The 14,368-nt window shown below is 41.9% G+C and overlaps 1 protein-coding gene across 13 annotated transcripts in view; it reads left to right on the forward strand.

Annotated features, from left to right (window-relative positions):
- The window catches only part of syngap1b (synaptic Ras GTPase activating protein 1b), a 91,671-nt gene that overhangs the window by 69,195 nt on the left and 8,108 nt on the right, over nt 1-14,368 (forward strand). For 5 of the 13 annotated variants that reach the window (XM_047808703.1, XM_047808711.1, XM_047808712.1 and 2 more), the window contains 6 exons: nt 336-549; nt 1,014-1,616; nt 1,948-2,394; nt 2,788-2,958; nt 4,595-4,806; nt 9,198-9,270. In XM_047808703.1, the coding sequence (XP_047664659.1) occupies nt 336-549; nt 1,014-1,616; nt 1,948-2,394; nt 2,788-2,958; nt 4,595-4,806; nt 9,198-9,270 (1,720 nt within the window). Of the gene's footprint in view, nt 1-335; nt 550-1,013; nt 1,617-1,947; nt 2,395-2,787; nt 2,959-4,594; nt 4,807-9,197; nt 9,271-12,450; nt 12,513-13,612; nt 14,087-14,368 lie in introns of those variants that run through there. The other 8 variants (XM_047808706.1, XM_047808708.1, XM_047808709.1 and 5 more) reach the window with 6 other exon arrangements.

Consider the following 14,368-nt stretch of genomic DNA (forward strand, 5'->3'; position numbering starts at 1 on the left):
CACAGATGGATATCAGTGGTTATGTATAAATATATATAGGCTTGGTCGAATTATTGCTAGGGACAATTGAGTGTTCCCTGGATATTGGTAGGGACATGTCCCTACCGTCCCTACCCAAATCGACGCCCTTGCAAAATAGTTTATAGAATTAACCAAAAAATACCTAAATAAGCCCGATAACTAAACCACACCCAATAAAATAAAAGAATCTAATTTAGCATTTTCAGCTACACTTATTAACTTCCAACATAATATACATCCATCCATCCATCCATCCATCTTCTACCACTTATCCGGGGCCATCACTTATAGTATTTCTGTAATTCTATCTGCAGTTCTATAGATATCACTCGCTTGCCTTCCCCAACCTCTGCCCTGGCCGGCGGTGTTGTTCCTCCATCGCGAGGTGGAATGGGTGGTTACGTTGATCGGGATCATCCGCATCGAGCCTCTTCTAAAGATGTTTTCTATGTCAACCGCCCCCCGCTTGCCCGGTCCAGTCCCGCGTACTGTACGAGCAGCTCTGATATCACCGACCCAGACCCAAAGGTAAGCTTGCAAGGTAAAAATAGCTGACCTGAATGGGTGGAGGGGCAAGTCATACGATAATGGGCCATGTCAATGAGTAATGCTTTTCTGTGGTGAAAGTGAAAGCTGTTTGGTTCAAAATCTCATTTGAATGGCAGCTTGCTCATCAGCACACCTTTCCCCCCCGTCCTCTCCTTCTTTGCTGAGGGACTTTGGTTTCCTTTTGATCCGGTGGGAAGATGAAGCGCTACAGGCCTGCTTACTGCATGGTTCAAAATGCCACCCAAGCATGGCGAAAGAGGGCAACACGATGATGTGGGTGCTGTTAATACATACAAACGTGACTGTCTACACGTGGTGTGTTTTGGATTTTTGGATTTATCCGAATCGAACTAGTCGCGCCAAAATGTAGATAAATAAGTCGAGATTTTGTAGCGCTCTTTTAATAGAGCAAGTAACAGCAGCATTTCCCCCCCCACCCATAGGTTCTGACTGTTAATGAAAATATTTCTATGATGGACCTCCAGGACTCAAGAATGAACAGCGTCTCTAACCTGCAGTCTGTGGGGGACATGCTCAACTCTCCCCAGGCCTCACTTGCCGGGTTCGGCGGCCTTGGTGGTGCCGGAGGAGGCCTCGGTGGTCAGCTGCGTGCCGGCGGAGGGCGGATGTCGGCCGGCTCGGGCGGCTCCAGTGTGTCAGGCGGCCTGCGACTAAGCCAGCTGAGCCAGACGGGGACCGCCAACGACTCGCTGTCCCAGCAGCAGCAGCAGCAGGCCGCCGCACTCCGCTACCCACTCTCCTTCCAAAACCCTCTGTTCCACATGGCCACAGATGGGCCTCAAATCCAGCGGCAGCACAGTCGTGCTCAGGTGCCTCCACCCCTCCTGCTGGCCCCAGAGCCAGACTCCTCACATCCTGCATACTTGCCACAATTCGCCCGGGGTGCCTTCTCCAGAAGCGAAGACCTCTCCACACTCAGACCCGGACCGCACCTCGGCCAGCCCAGCATCGTCCACTCCCACAGCTACAGTGACGAATACAGCCGGGGAGATTATGGCAGACGGCAACTCTCTATGCATATGCAGGTATGGCTTCTTCTCTTTGTCCTAATGAGATTGGATGAGTTTTTAGCTTAAACAAATTTAAATGCTAGTTTAAATGTATTTTTTGTTTTGTTTTTGTTGTTATTTTACAAAGAGATTTTTTTATTCAACTTTTCCATTTTTGTTTTTGAATTCATATCTATGAATCGTTTCAAATTACTTGTAAACACATATGAGAATCTATAAATGCGTTTAAATTTTATTTCTTTATTTTTTTACTACTCTGAATTTATTAAAAAAACGATAAGATTTACAGATGAACGGAAATAATCGGTTCTAAGAGTCGATCGGTCCTCTCTTGTCAACGTGTCAGGAAAACTTCCAGCAGCAGCAGATGATGGGCATGGCTTCACAGACAGGCACATCTCATTCCTCCCTCGCCTCGCCTCCGACAACTGTCCAGCCTGTCCGTCAGAGCTCCATGGCTCCGCCTCCCACACAGCGCATGAAGTCTCAAACCTCCCATCAGCTTTCTGTGAGCTCGGCCGCCGGTGCCACTCCCCCAAGCAAGACGAGGCCCCAGAGCGGAAACCTGCTCCAGTCTCCTGAGTCGGGCTTTGGGAGCAGGCAGCAGGGCCCACGGCAGCAGCTGTCTGTCAAGGATAACACCGCCCCCGGCCTTCCTCATCAGCACAGCTCAACCCGCGAGAGCCAGGGATCTCAGGGTTCTCAGGGGGGAACGCCACAGTCAACGCAGCAGTTACACAAGGAGCGACAACACTCGCAGCAACACTTACTCAAGCCTTCCATTAGCAAACAGGTGCTCAGCAGGTTTACACAAAATAAACATAATTATGTGAAACTAAGTGTGAGGAATTGTCAAAAATATTATTATTATTTACAGTTCATTAAAAAAGGGAGCCGGAATTACATTTTAAACAGCTAGAAATGTAAAACAAAATTAAATGACTTAGATCGTTAGTGTTCATTGGAAGTGATTGTAACATTGATTATTTTCCAGTAGCATCATGAAGCATTTTTTATTTCAAACCACATTATCATTAGAGTTATAACAGAATGTGAGATTTAACTGAGAAGGAATGAAAGTAATCGTTTGTATTCACACTCAGGCAAAATAAAAAATGTCCCATAAAACGAACAAGACTTCCTTAAGCACATGAGCTTTTTTCTGAAATTTCCATTCTGTTTTCAGGGCTCATCACCCAACACTTTGAACCCGCCCACTCCTGCCTCAGAAAGGACGGTGGCCTGGGTGTCCAACATGCCACATCTTTCCGCTGACATCGAGAGCTCACGCATCGAGAGAGAAGAATTTAAGCTTAAGGAATACTCCAAAAGCATGGACGAGTCGCGTTTAGACCGGGTGCGATTCTCTCATGTTACTGCAGCATGTTAACGAGAGTTATAAGCAAACACTTTAACACATTTTTAGCGTTATATAATATTGGCTTCATTCTGACGGAACCGATTTAACGATTTCTGCCAGGGATTCTAGCGATTCTAGTTTGTACTGTAGGTGTCCACACGTTTCAGTTCGCGATAGAGAAAGCAGAACTTTAGCTAACTCTGGTTATTAGCTGGCTCAGCGTGAAAGCAGATGCTTACTAACCCGAAGTCGTCAGCGTGCCATATGTATCAGTGCTATAGTTAGACACCAGGCTCCATCTTCCTGAAATTTACATTTCCCCAAGAGTCAAAACTACATGAGACTGTTTAGCAAGCTTTGACCGACCTGAATTTATTATACAAACACATTTAGCACACACACACATACACACACATACACACACGGATCTTATAACATGCACAATTTTTGCACTTTATTAAGTTTGCTATGTTTAACTGTAAAACCTTTTTCCCCGGTGTTCAAGGAAAATCACAGTTGGTTATTTACGGTTAAAATCTATTTGGAAATTTTTGTTGAATTTTCATTCTAATTGGTCATTTTGTAAGTGAGCGATTCAGGATAATAATTCTTACGTCAAGTATTTTCCTATATGCCACAAACAAGAGAGAGAGAGAGAGAGAGAGAGAGAGAGAGAGAGAGAGAGAGAGAGAGAGGGAGCAAGAGAGAGAGAGGGAGGGAGCGAGAGAGAGCGAGAGAGAAAGAGTAAGAGAGGGAGCAAGAGAGAGAGAGAGAGGGAGGGAGCGAAAGAGAGAGAGTAAGAGAGGGTGAGAGAGTATGAAAGAGAGGGAGGGAGGGAGCGAGAGAGAGAGTAAGAAAGAGAGGGAGAGAGAGTAAGAAAGAGAGGGAGAGAGACAGTAAGAAAGAGATTGAGAAAGAGAGAGTAAGAAAGAGTGGGAGAGAGACAGTAAGAAAGAGAGGGAGAAAAAAAGAGAGGGAGAGCGAGAGAGGGAGAGAAAGAGAGAGAGAAGGAGAAAGAGAGAGTAAGAAAGAGAGAGGGAGAGAGAAAGAGTAAGGGGGGGAGAAAGAAAGAGAGGGAGAGAGAGAGGGAGGGAGAGAGGGAGAGAGAGTAAGAAAGAGAGGGAGAGAGAGAGTAAGAAAGAGAGAGAGAGAGAGTAAGAACGAGAGGGAGAGAGAGAGAGTAAGAGAGAGGGAGAGAGAGAGAGATGACTGTGATGTGGCAGATGTTTTCTGTCCTTTCCTAAGCACCTTCCTCATGCCTCATGGACAGGTGCTCAGGAGATGATGTTATGTTTGTCACCTCTACAACAGATGGTGCTGTGACTCATCTATGAATTATTTAAGTGACAGATGAATGAAATAAACCTGAAAGGTCTTTTGGAGTAAATAAACCTGAAGAGGAACCTTAACTACATTACATCACTATAATGCAGGTGATCAGATGACTTGGTCCTCGGGCTAACGAGCAGATGTACATACAGATGAAACAAACTTTCTTTACTACTGTATATACACAACTTTACACATAACTACCTTCAGCTAAATAACATCTCACTCTTCCGTCGCTCGGACCCCTGACCTCATCAAAAGCTCTCTGATAACTGAAACTGTTCATCATTTGCAACCGATGCAGGTACGGGAGTATGAGGAGGAGATCCATTCCCTGAAGGAGCGTCTGATGATGTCACACCGCAAGCTGGAGGAGTACGAGAGGAGGCTACTCACTCAGGAGCAACAGACCAACAAGATCCTGCTGCAGTACCAGAGTCGTCTGGAGGACAGCGAGAGGAGGCTGAGGCAGCAGCAGGTGGAGAAGGACTCTCAGATTAAAGGAATAATCGACAGGTAACGAAAAAGATACACATTGAGAAGAATAAGAATATGAGTGCTTGGACCCCTTACTACAGGTACATGACATTCAGGTCGCAGTGCATCATCTGCGCATTGTTTTTTGCAGATCATGATCGCGGGAGCAATAGTTGAAGAAACGTAGCATCGACATACTGTTTATTCATATAAGAAAGAAAAAAGAAAAAACAAAAAGTTTTCATTTGTAATAATCTAATTTGTAAGTTTTAGTTGAACATTAAAGACAAAACTAGCAGGTCAACATTAACCTGGTGAACTTCCATCTCGCATGGAGGACATTTTCACTTTTTGTCCATTTCTAGTTACATTTTAATGTTTAATGTTGTTGACAGTTTTGGGATGAAGTCTGTAAATGTTAACTAATGCACTAAACAGTCACTGGTTATGGGAAAAAGTTCTAAAGTGACCTGCTTTATTTCAGCTGTTCATGATCTCATCTGTTGTCATTGTGTTACTGCATCACTTTTGTTGCACGCGGTTATCATTCGCATGTTTATCCTCGGAGCAGCGCTGCACTGCCATGCAGACATACAGAGGATCACTTAGTGCTTCATAGCAAAACAGATATTAATTATAAACAATGACGTCATAAATGATAAAAATCATAAAACCTAGAGATGATGATAATTATGTTGTTACTATGAATCGCTTATTTAGATTATTTGGTAAAGAAATGAACTTTTGGATTCTTCAATACAAATTTTTTTTTTAATTATGTACGTCTAATTAAATATAATAATATACTTCATTAACACTTAAAGGTGAGGTCTCCGATTTTTGAAAGCCAATGTTGACATTTGAAATCACCAAAACAAACACGCCCCTAACCCAAATAAGTCCCACCCCTGCATCGATAGCTCCGCCCACACATACATACGTAACCCGGGCGACTAACAGAAAGAAACGTGTCTTTATCATAGCTGAAGGGAAGAACAATACGATTGTAGATAAACAAACAAGCAAAAATGCCACACAAGCATAATGATGTAAAGGACAAAGGCATATATTAGTTCTGTGTAACAAAGCAAAACCAACGTTACTCACCTATCGAGAAGGAAAAAAGCGCCTCGGCGTCTTAAGTAAAGTCGGCCACATATTCACAGGTCGGAGTTTCCCGAGTCGATAACTCCTGAGCTAAACGCTGTTACTACACAAAACGCGGTTGTAGCTGCCTCTCTACATCACTATGATAGAAAAGAGGTGTTATTTGTGTAGTAACAGCGTTTAGCTCAGGAGTTATTGACTCGGGAAACTCCAACCTGTGAATATGTGGCCAACTTCCTGCTCCTTCAGTTCTCTCCAGCGCTGGAAAGCTGATCCTATATTAACACGTCCTACTTCTTGTCCTTATCGTAAGTCTTTCTTCTCTTTCTTTCTTTGTTTTTATCCTCCATGTCGATGTTAAAACCACTTTCTGCTAACGTCACACACGCGCACTGAACACTCTCTCCGCCCATATTGACAAGACACGCCCCTTTCTGCTCATTGGCTACACTTTTGTTTTGATTTTTGTTTATTATTCGGCCCGACTCGAGCATTTCTCAAAAAATCGGAGACCCCACCTTTAAAACACATCTTCATTATTTGCTGTTGTCTGGAACATGCAGCATTTTTAATTTTTTTTAATCTAGATTTTTTTCTGGTAATTTGTGATGTAACACGAAGATTTCTCAGACAAGTCGAAATGAAAACCTCTCCCTGTGACCGAAAAGGCTCTAATTTAATGAACTAATCTGGATATTGTGATAAGTTGTGATCCATTTTTTACACGATATTTCGTGAGAGATAATCCGAATAATCTTGCTTCTTATGTGGATTATTGAATTTATTTTTTTCGCAGTGTGATCACAATTAAATAAATAGTGTGCTACAATTTTGAACTGAAAACTTTATAAATCGTTTTTTCTCATTTTTCATGCAAAACAATGAATTTTTTTAAATAACTTTATAGACATTAGTTCAAATTTCAACTCAATATTAAACATTTTTTACTGGAGGTTTCTTATCTAATCTCTCCATCATGAGGCATACTGTGTCTTTGAGCCATTCCACCTGATGTTCCACCTGATGTTCCACCTGATGTTCCACCTGATGTTCCACCTGATGTTCCACCTGATGTTCCACCTGATGTTCCACCTGATGTTCCCATTGTCCCATGTTTATCACTTGGAACTGGTTGTCTGGTGATGTTTTTCTTTTCTTTTTTCATCACTGTTTTTGGAAACATAATTGTGTTTTGTTAAGGGAATAAAAAAATGACCACATCGTCTGAATCTAATTTTTTTTTGTGATTTCATTATCTGTCCGTTCATTATTTGTCCGATTTCATCATCTTTAACATCTTTCCTACACGTGCGCACGATTTCTGACCTTTCTGAAGGTTTTTGTTTTGTTTTCATGTCGGTAATCTCTTATCTTCTCTCTTAATCGTCCAACTTCGTTTGTGTGTCCGGTGTGTATCGGGTACATTGTGAAAAAATTGTGAAAAAAACCTGGTACACTTGTGGAAAGAAAACGGTTCTTGAGAATCTGAGCCTCCGGGATTTCACAAAGGTTCTTGCCGTGATTTTTTCAGCCAAAACTCGTGACTCTTGAATTTGTCATAGCTTCTTTTTTTTGCATTAACTTGAATTGGTGAAATCACAAGAACAGATACTTCTTTTAATCTCCTCGCAGAGAAACACATACAGTATGTAATGACTAGGCTTGCAAAGGGGAGGAAAGTTTCCGGTAAATTTCCGGGGGGCTACCTTACTAACATAAGAGTTCGTAAGGTAGTTATTAAGTTTAGGTTTTGGGTACAATTAAGAATGTAGAATAAGGTCATGCAGAATAAGGCATTAATATGTGCTTAATAAATAGCCAATATTCTATTAATATTCATGCTAATAAGCAACTAGTTAAATGACCCTAAAATAAAGTGTTACTGTGCATGTTATGGAAGAATGCAGGTACATGCAGGGGGTTTGGCCTCAATGGCCTTCCAGTAAGCAGTGTGCTGTGTGCAAGTGACCGAGGAACGCAGGGTACAAATTGCATTAAATCTTGTTGTTTTAAACAATGTTTTTTAACTACATTTAAGTTCCTTGTTATAGGCAACTCTGCATTTTTTTAAATTCCCAGTTTATTTCTATATATTCCCGTTAATTCCCATACAGTATATTCCCCTTAATTCCCATATATTCCCGTTAATTCCCATATATTCCTGTTAATTCCCATACAGAATATTCCCGTTAATTCCCATACAGTATATTCCCGTTAATTCCCATACAGTATATTCCCGTTAATTCCCATATATTCCAGTTATTTCCCATATATTCCCGTTAATTCCCATACAGTATATTCCCATTAATTCCCATACAGTATATTCCCGTTAATTCCCATATATTCCCGTTAATTCCCATATATTCCCGTTAATTCCCATACAGTATATTCCCATTAATTCCCATACAGTATATTCCCGTTAATTCCCATATATTCCAGTTATTTCCCATATATTCCCGTTAATTCCCATACAGTATATTCCCATTAATTCCCATACAGTATATTCCCGTTAATTCCCATATATTCCAGTTATTTCCCATATATTCCCGTTAATTCCCATACAGTATATTCCCGTTAATTCCCATATATTCCCGTTAATTCCCATACAGTATATTCCCGTTAATTCCCATAAGTATATTCCCTTTAATTCCCATATATTCCCGTTAATTCCCATGGAAAGTTTCCAGCCTTGAAAATTCCCGAGATTTTGCAACCCTAGTAATGACTGAGAGCTTTACTCGTGTTCTACACACGTGCATGGAACGATGTGCGTGATGATGTCACACGACGTGGCACGACAAACCGCCGCCAATCGTAACCTCTTTTCCGAATATCACCGAATGGATTTTGCAGAATACCGGAGAGGCCGATTGAAGGATTGATGGATAACTGAATGTTCCAGAACCATGAATAATCTCAAACAATACGTTTTTTGTATTCCTCCATATAAAGTAGGAAGAATGAATAAAAAAACGAATAAAAATAACATTATCATTAAAAAGCACCTTTTTTTGAGAGAGAGAGAGAGAGAGAGAGAGAGAGAGAGAGAGAGAGAGAGAGTGTTTTATAATAAAAACAAAATCAATTAATTGTCTGGATTTAATGCAAAAAAATTTTCAGGTCTAAATGATTAGATGATGATTTCAGATCTAAAAGCAGTCCTGTTTTTTGTCCCCAGGGAAATTTTGGAAGCTAATTAACAGGATTTGCCCAATTGTTTCCGAAAAGAAGACGAGGGAGAATTTTTTCACACACTTTTGATATTTATGATGTGTATTATACGCTCTCTCTTATCTTCCTACTTACATGATGTCTTCCTTCAGACTGATGGCGGTGGAGGATGAGCTGAGGGTAGGGGTCGTATCAGAGCACAAATCCAGGATGTTTGGAGATCAGGTCAGTGCTTTTGTTTTGTTCTCTCTATCTCTCTGTCTCTGTCTCTCTGTCTCTCCCTCTCTCTCGCTTTCTCTCGACTCTTCCTGTCTTCCCTCTTACGATTATTTTCTGCGCTCTGTCCAGTTTTGGTCCAGCGTCTGTGTCCGTGCATCTGTTTTGCGATGTCTCTGTATCGGTTTTGCGCTGCCCGTCAGTTCATTTGCCTGAAAAAGCTAATTATTTGCATCCTCAGCAGTGGAATCCGTTACTTGGTTTGCATACACGACAGGTCATGGCTGGATTCGGTGTCGACGCTGTCGATTCATGTTCATGCGCTTGATTCTGAATCTCTGAATTGAGTTGCTTTGGCATTTTTAGGCAGCTTGCAGCTTAAAGGGAAGAATCTGAACAAACGCTCTGGCTAACAATACAGTACGATAAGGAACGATGGGTGGGTCCCAAATCGTATGCATACAGTATGCATTACACCATAGATAGTATACATAGTGTGTTTACACTGAAAACTCCGACAAGAAGAAGATGCACTTCTACAAGCAAAAAAAATCAAGTGTGGAATGTTGGACACTCCGTACGCTCACCACTCGCAGAGGGCTGGGGCTACTAGGGACGTAACTGTGAGTCCAAGAGAGCAAGACTCAACCATGACATTGTGAGCCACATCAGAGTTTAGACTGATATCCTGTACAGTGTAGAATATACAGGGCAAACCTTCGAGTGGAAATCATTTTCCACAAGAACTCGCTTCTGCTCATTGGTTAACCACCATCTTCCCCCAGTAGAGGCCAAAGCTTCTCTCGTATATTTTCATTCATTCATCTTCTACCGCTTATCCGAACTTCTCGGGTCACGGGGAGCCTGTGCCTATCTCAGGCGTCATCGGGCATCGAGGCAGGATACACCCTGGACGGAGTGCCAACCCATCACAGGGCACACACACACACACACACTCACACACTATGGACAATTTTCCAGAGATGCCAATCAACCTACCATGCAAACTCCACACACACGGAGGCGGGAATTGAACCCCCAACCCTGGAGGTGTGAGGCAAACGTGCTAACCACTAAGCCACCATGCCAAACAATACCCCCCCACCCCCCATCTCGTATGTATCTTTCTTATATATCTTTATATATATATATATTTTTTTTAAAGAACTTTTCTATTGTTCTTTGTATCAGAAGGGAAGTAGGTCCATGTCACTGGACATCACAGCCAGATCCTATCACATCCCCTTCCTTTAATACACAAACTCAGGGTTCTTAATTGAACTCAGTGGTTTCTTATGTTAGAAATAAACCCCCCAGTGTGGTGGTGTGATGAAATCAAATTGTAGAATCAAAGTATAAGTCTGTTCTCAGAAGCAGGCAGAATCCTCGTCCTGCAGGCGGTGATGCAGTCTAGCGCTCCTGCTGTTTCACGATTCAGCTGAGAATCTTTCCCACAAGAACGAGGACTTAGCTCGGCTTATCCAGAGTCAAAAGGGAAAGAAGGCATGTAGCGAAGCACAACATTAAAAAACCTTTTGTTCATAAGGTTAGATTTTGGGGGGCACGGTGGTTTAGCGGTTAGCACGTTCGCCTCACACCTCCAGGGTTGGGGGTTCGATTCCCACCTCCGCCTTGTGTGTGTGGAGTTTGCATGTTCTCCCCGTGCCTTGAGGGTTTCCTCCGGGTACTCCGGTTTCCTCCCCCGGTCCAAAGACATGCATGGTAGGTTGATTGGCATCTCTGGAAAATTGTACATAGTGTGTGAGTGTGTGAGTGAATGAGAGTGTGTATGTGCCCTGCGATGGGTTGGCACTCCGTCCAGGATGTATCCTGCCTCGATGCCCGATGACAGGCTCCCCGTGACCCGAGAAGTTCAGATAAGCGGTAGAAAATGAATGAGAGTGAGTGAGGTTCTATCCGCTGTGAGATGTTCACCAAACATCTGTAGGCACTCGGTTGAATACCTGAATCCACTACTTTTTTGAAAGTGTTGATTAATTCAGGTTTCAGTTGGTTTCACAATATTGTTTTTTGGTGCCAACACTCAATCTGTGAAGAACTGTGATTTTTGGGATACATACCATGTCATCATGCAGAGTTACTGTATACCTACAAACGACGAGGCGTTCTCACGCTCGAAGCAAAACCCGGACCGAAGCTTTCAAGAGGAACCGGGATCGGATCTCTGGACCGCTCTGAGTCACCTTTTTAAATAAAAAACCACGAGCTAATCTTCAGTGTATATCTCGAACAGAAAGCATCCGCATGTTCGTATTGAGATCCGGGACAAATTTTTCCAACGTAACCTTCGGCACTCGAACGCATTTCCATGACCATCCATAAACACACATGATCTAGCTCGACCGCTTTTCTCTGCATGTGCTGTGTTTCCATGCTAGGTTTGAATTACTAGCTCTGTGAATCGACGTCAACTTGCGCTAAATCGCGTACCAGCTTTTTTTGTTGTTGTTTGTTTGTTTGTCAGAGTGACATCGCAATTACAGTATGACAGAGAACGTACAGTACACAGGCCTGGCTGATTTCATGGATCTGTTCTTAGCCACTAGTCTCTGTTCTTCATGCTTTTATGGTTGTACTTAATCACCAATTCACTTTTTCTTGACTACCTCTACAGGAATGGCATGCACATTGGTGTGGTTTTGTGCATGTGTCGTACAGTAGGTGTGGAGCTTAGCCCTTTTGTTTAAGTCAGTAGATCTCGGTATCATCCTTATGTTAAATTTAAGTTGATCTTTTACAGCATGCTGGCTGATTGATACTCTACATCCGAATGCTAATTTACTTTATTTTTTAATGAAAACATGTTTCTTTTTTCCTGCAGATCTTTTACTCTATGCCAGTTTTTTTATGTTTGTGTGTTTTTGTGTTATCTGAAATATGTGTTGTGTGTGTGTGTGTTTGTATATATATATGTGTGTGTGTGTGTGTGTGTGTGTATTTGTGTGAACCCAAACCGGGAGACAATTTCCCCACATTCTCTACATCCTCCTCTTTACTCTATTCACACGTAAACCTTCACTCACCCACCATCACAACACACAAACACACACACAAACACATCTTCTCCTCTGCTGTTTCTCTCTCTCTCTTTCTCTCTCTCTCTCTCTCTCTCTCTCTCACACACACACACCTCTCCATGTGTTGATGAGATACGGTGATTTCTCTTAGGGGAGGCGGCAATCCATCCTAGTGCAGCCCCGTCTCGCACCCGTCCCTCCTCGAATGCACAGGTAATGAAGCAGCTGAGTGTGAGCCACCCATCACCACCCACCCTACAAACCAACCACCCAACCAACCACGCCTGACCTGTGTGTGTGTGTGTGTGTGTGTGTGTGTGTGTGTTGGGGGGAGGGGGGTGGGGGTATGCGCTCCATTGTCGTCATACGAAAATGTAAATTCAGAAAAAAAAAATTAAATAAAAGAAAGCTAACACTTTAAATACAGTCGTTATTACATGCTAAGCGATCCATTAACGTACATAATAATTAGCACATCCACAATATCTCTACTAATATTCACACGAGGAATTGTCCGGACTTTTTAGGCAACATTTTATCCGGTTCACTTTTTTACATTTTTACGGTTACAAATGATAAAAAATTTATTTTGCGGTGCTGAAAGAAAATCTCCAGCATCCACTGAAGGCTCACATCTCCCATTCCATCCCATTCAGCTTTTGCCTTCAGGGTCCTGACTGCTGCATTTAAATGCTTTACTCATTTGTGAGGTGAATTTCTGTCATTACTGTCACAATGGCATGCACATATAATTTTGTTCTTATGGACGACACACACACACACACACACACACACACACACACACACACACACACACTCACTAAAGTCTGATAAAATACATGTCAGCGGTGGAAAGAGTGCAGAAAAGAGTTGAATATTTTGTTAAATATTTTGTTGTTCGATCTTCACGTTGATTTTTTTCATGGTCGAGTAAACCGACTGGATCGCCGAAATATAATTAGATTTAATAGATTGAATATAAAGATTCTTCAATGATTGTTTAGAGGTAGAAATAACATTCAAATTCTTCTTCATTGTAAAGAATTTGTGGTTAAAAAAAAACCCTGCCTTTTTTTGACCGTCAGGAATTGAATGGCGTGTACAAAAGAAAAAATAAATTGCTAAATAGTGGATATATAAGCTGCCTTTCCACCACTGCTTCTCACACACACACACACACACACACACACACAAGCACACACACACACACACACACACACACACACACACACACAGGGCATGTGCTATGATTCAGGGTGGGAAAGGTTTCATTACCACGCCGTCATCTACTTCATCAGTGCTCTCTGAACTAGATGATTGGAATTCTGGGAAATCTCCGTATCCGTCTCAATCCTGCCTGGACCGGGTCAATGATGTGCATTGCGTGCATGCATGTGTGTGTGAGTGGACGTCGGTGTGCATTCGTGTCCGTACAGCTTGTGCACTTGATGTCCGCTGGTTCGAGCGACGCTGTGTCGGTGGAAGTGTTGTGCTGTTGCTTGAACTGGAGAGGAAATGGGAGTTTTCATTCCATATTCCGGGAATGAATAAAACATGGGGTAATAAAAATGTGTGTTTTTTATGTTTGTATAATGCTTTAAGGTCTACAAGCCTTTTCTTTATGCTCATATCTCACTATATACAATACAGAGATTTATTTCACTTCTAACTCGCAGAGAAATCTAACTCACCACAGGAGATGTCATCTGTGGACTCTTCAGTCACAATTTGTCCAAAGTTAATCACCTTGGTACGAGCTGTAATTAGGATCCCAGTTGATGACTAATCGAGCTCTGACAGAGATACATCCTTCACTCCTGTTGTCCTCATCAACCAGCATTTCCTTGTTGATAATGTCGCCTGTAACTCCTGCACTCAGGCTCATGTGGAATTTCCTCAATTCCTTCCCATTTTCAAGCATTATGTCAAAGGTTCTGATTGAGAAGAGAAAACAAATTGTTTATTCTGTTACAAAAAAATATATATATATATATATATATATATATATATATATATATATATATATATATATATATAGAAATAAACATATAACAATGCCATATCGACAT

The sequence above is a fragment of the Tachysurus fulvidraco genome, chromosome 25 (assembly GCF_022655615.1).
Source record: "Tachysurus fulvidraco isolate hzauxx_2018 chromosome 25, HZAU_PFXX_2.0, whole genome shotgun sequence".
Taxonomy (NCBI): Eukaryota; Metazoa; Chordata; class Actinopteri; order Siluriformes; family Bagridae; genus Tachysurus; species Tachysurus fulvidraco.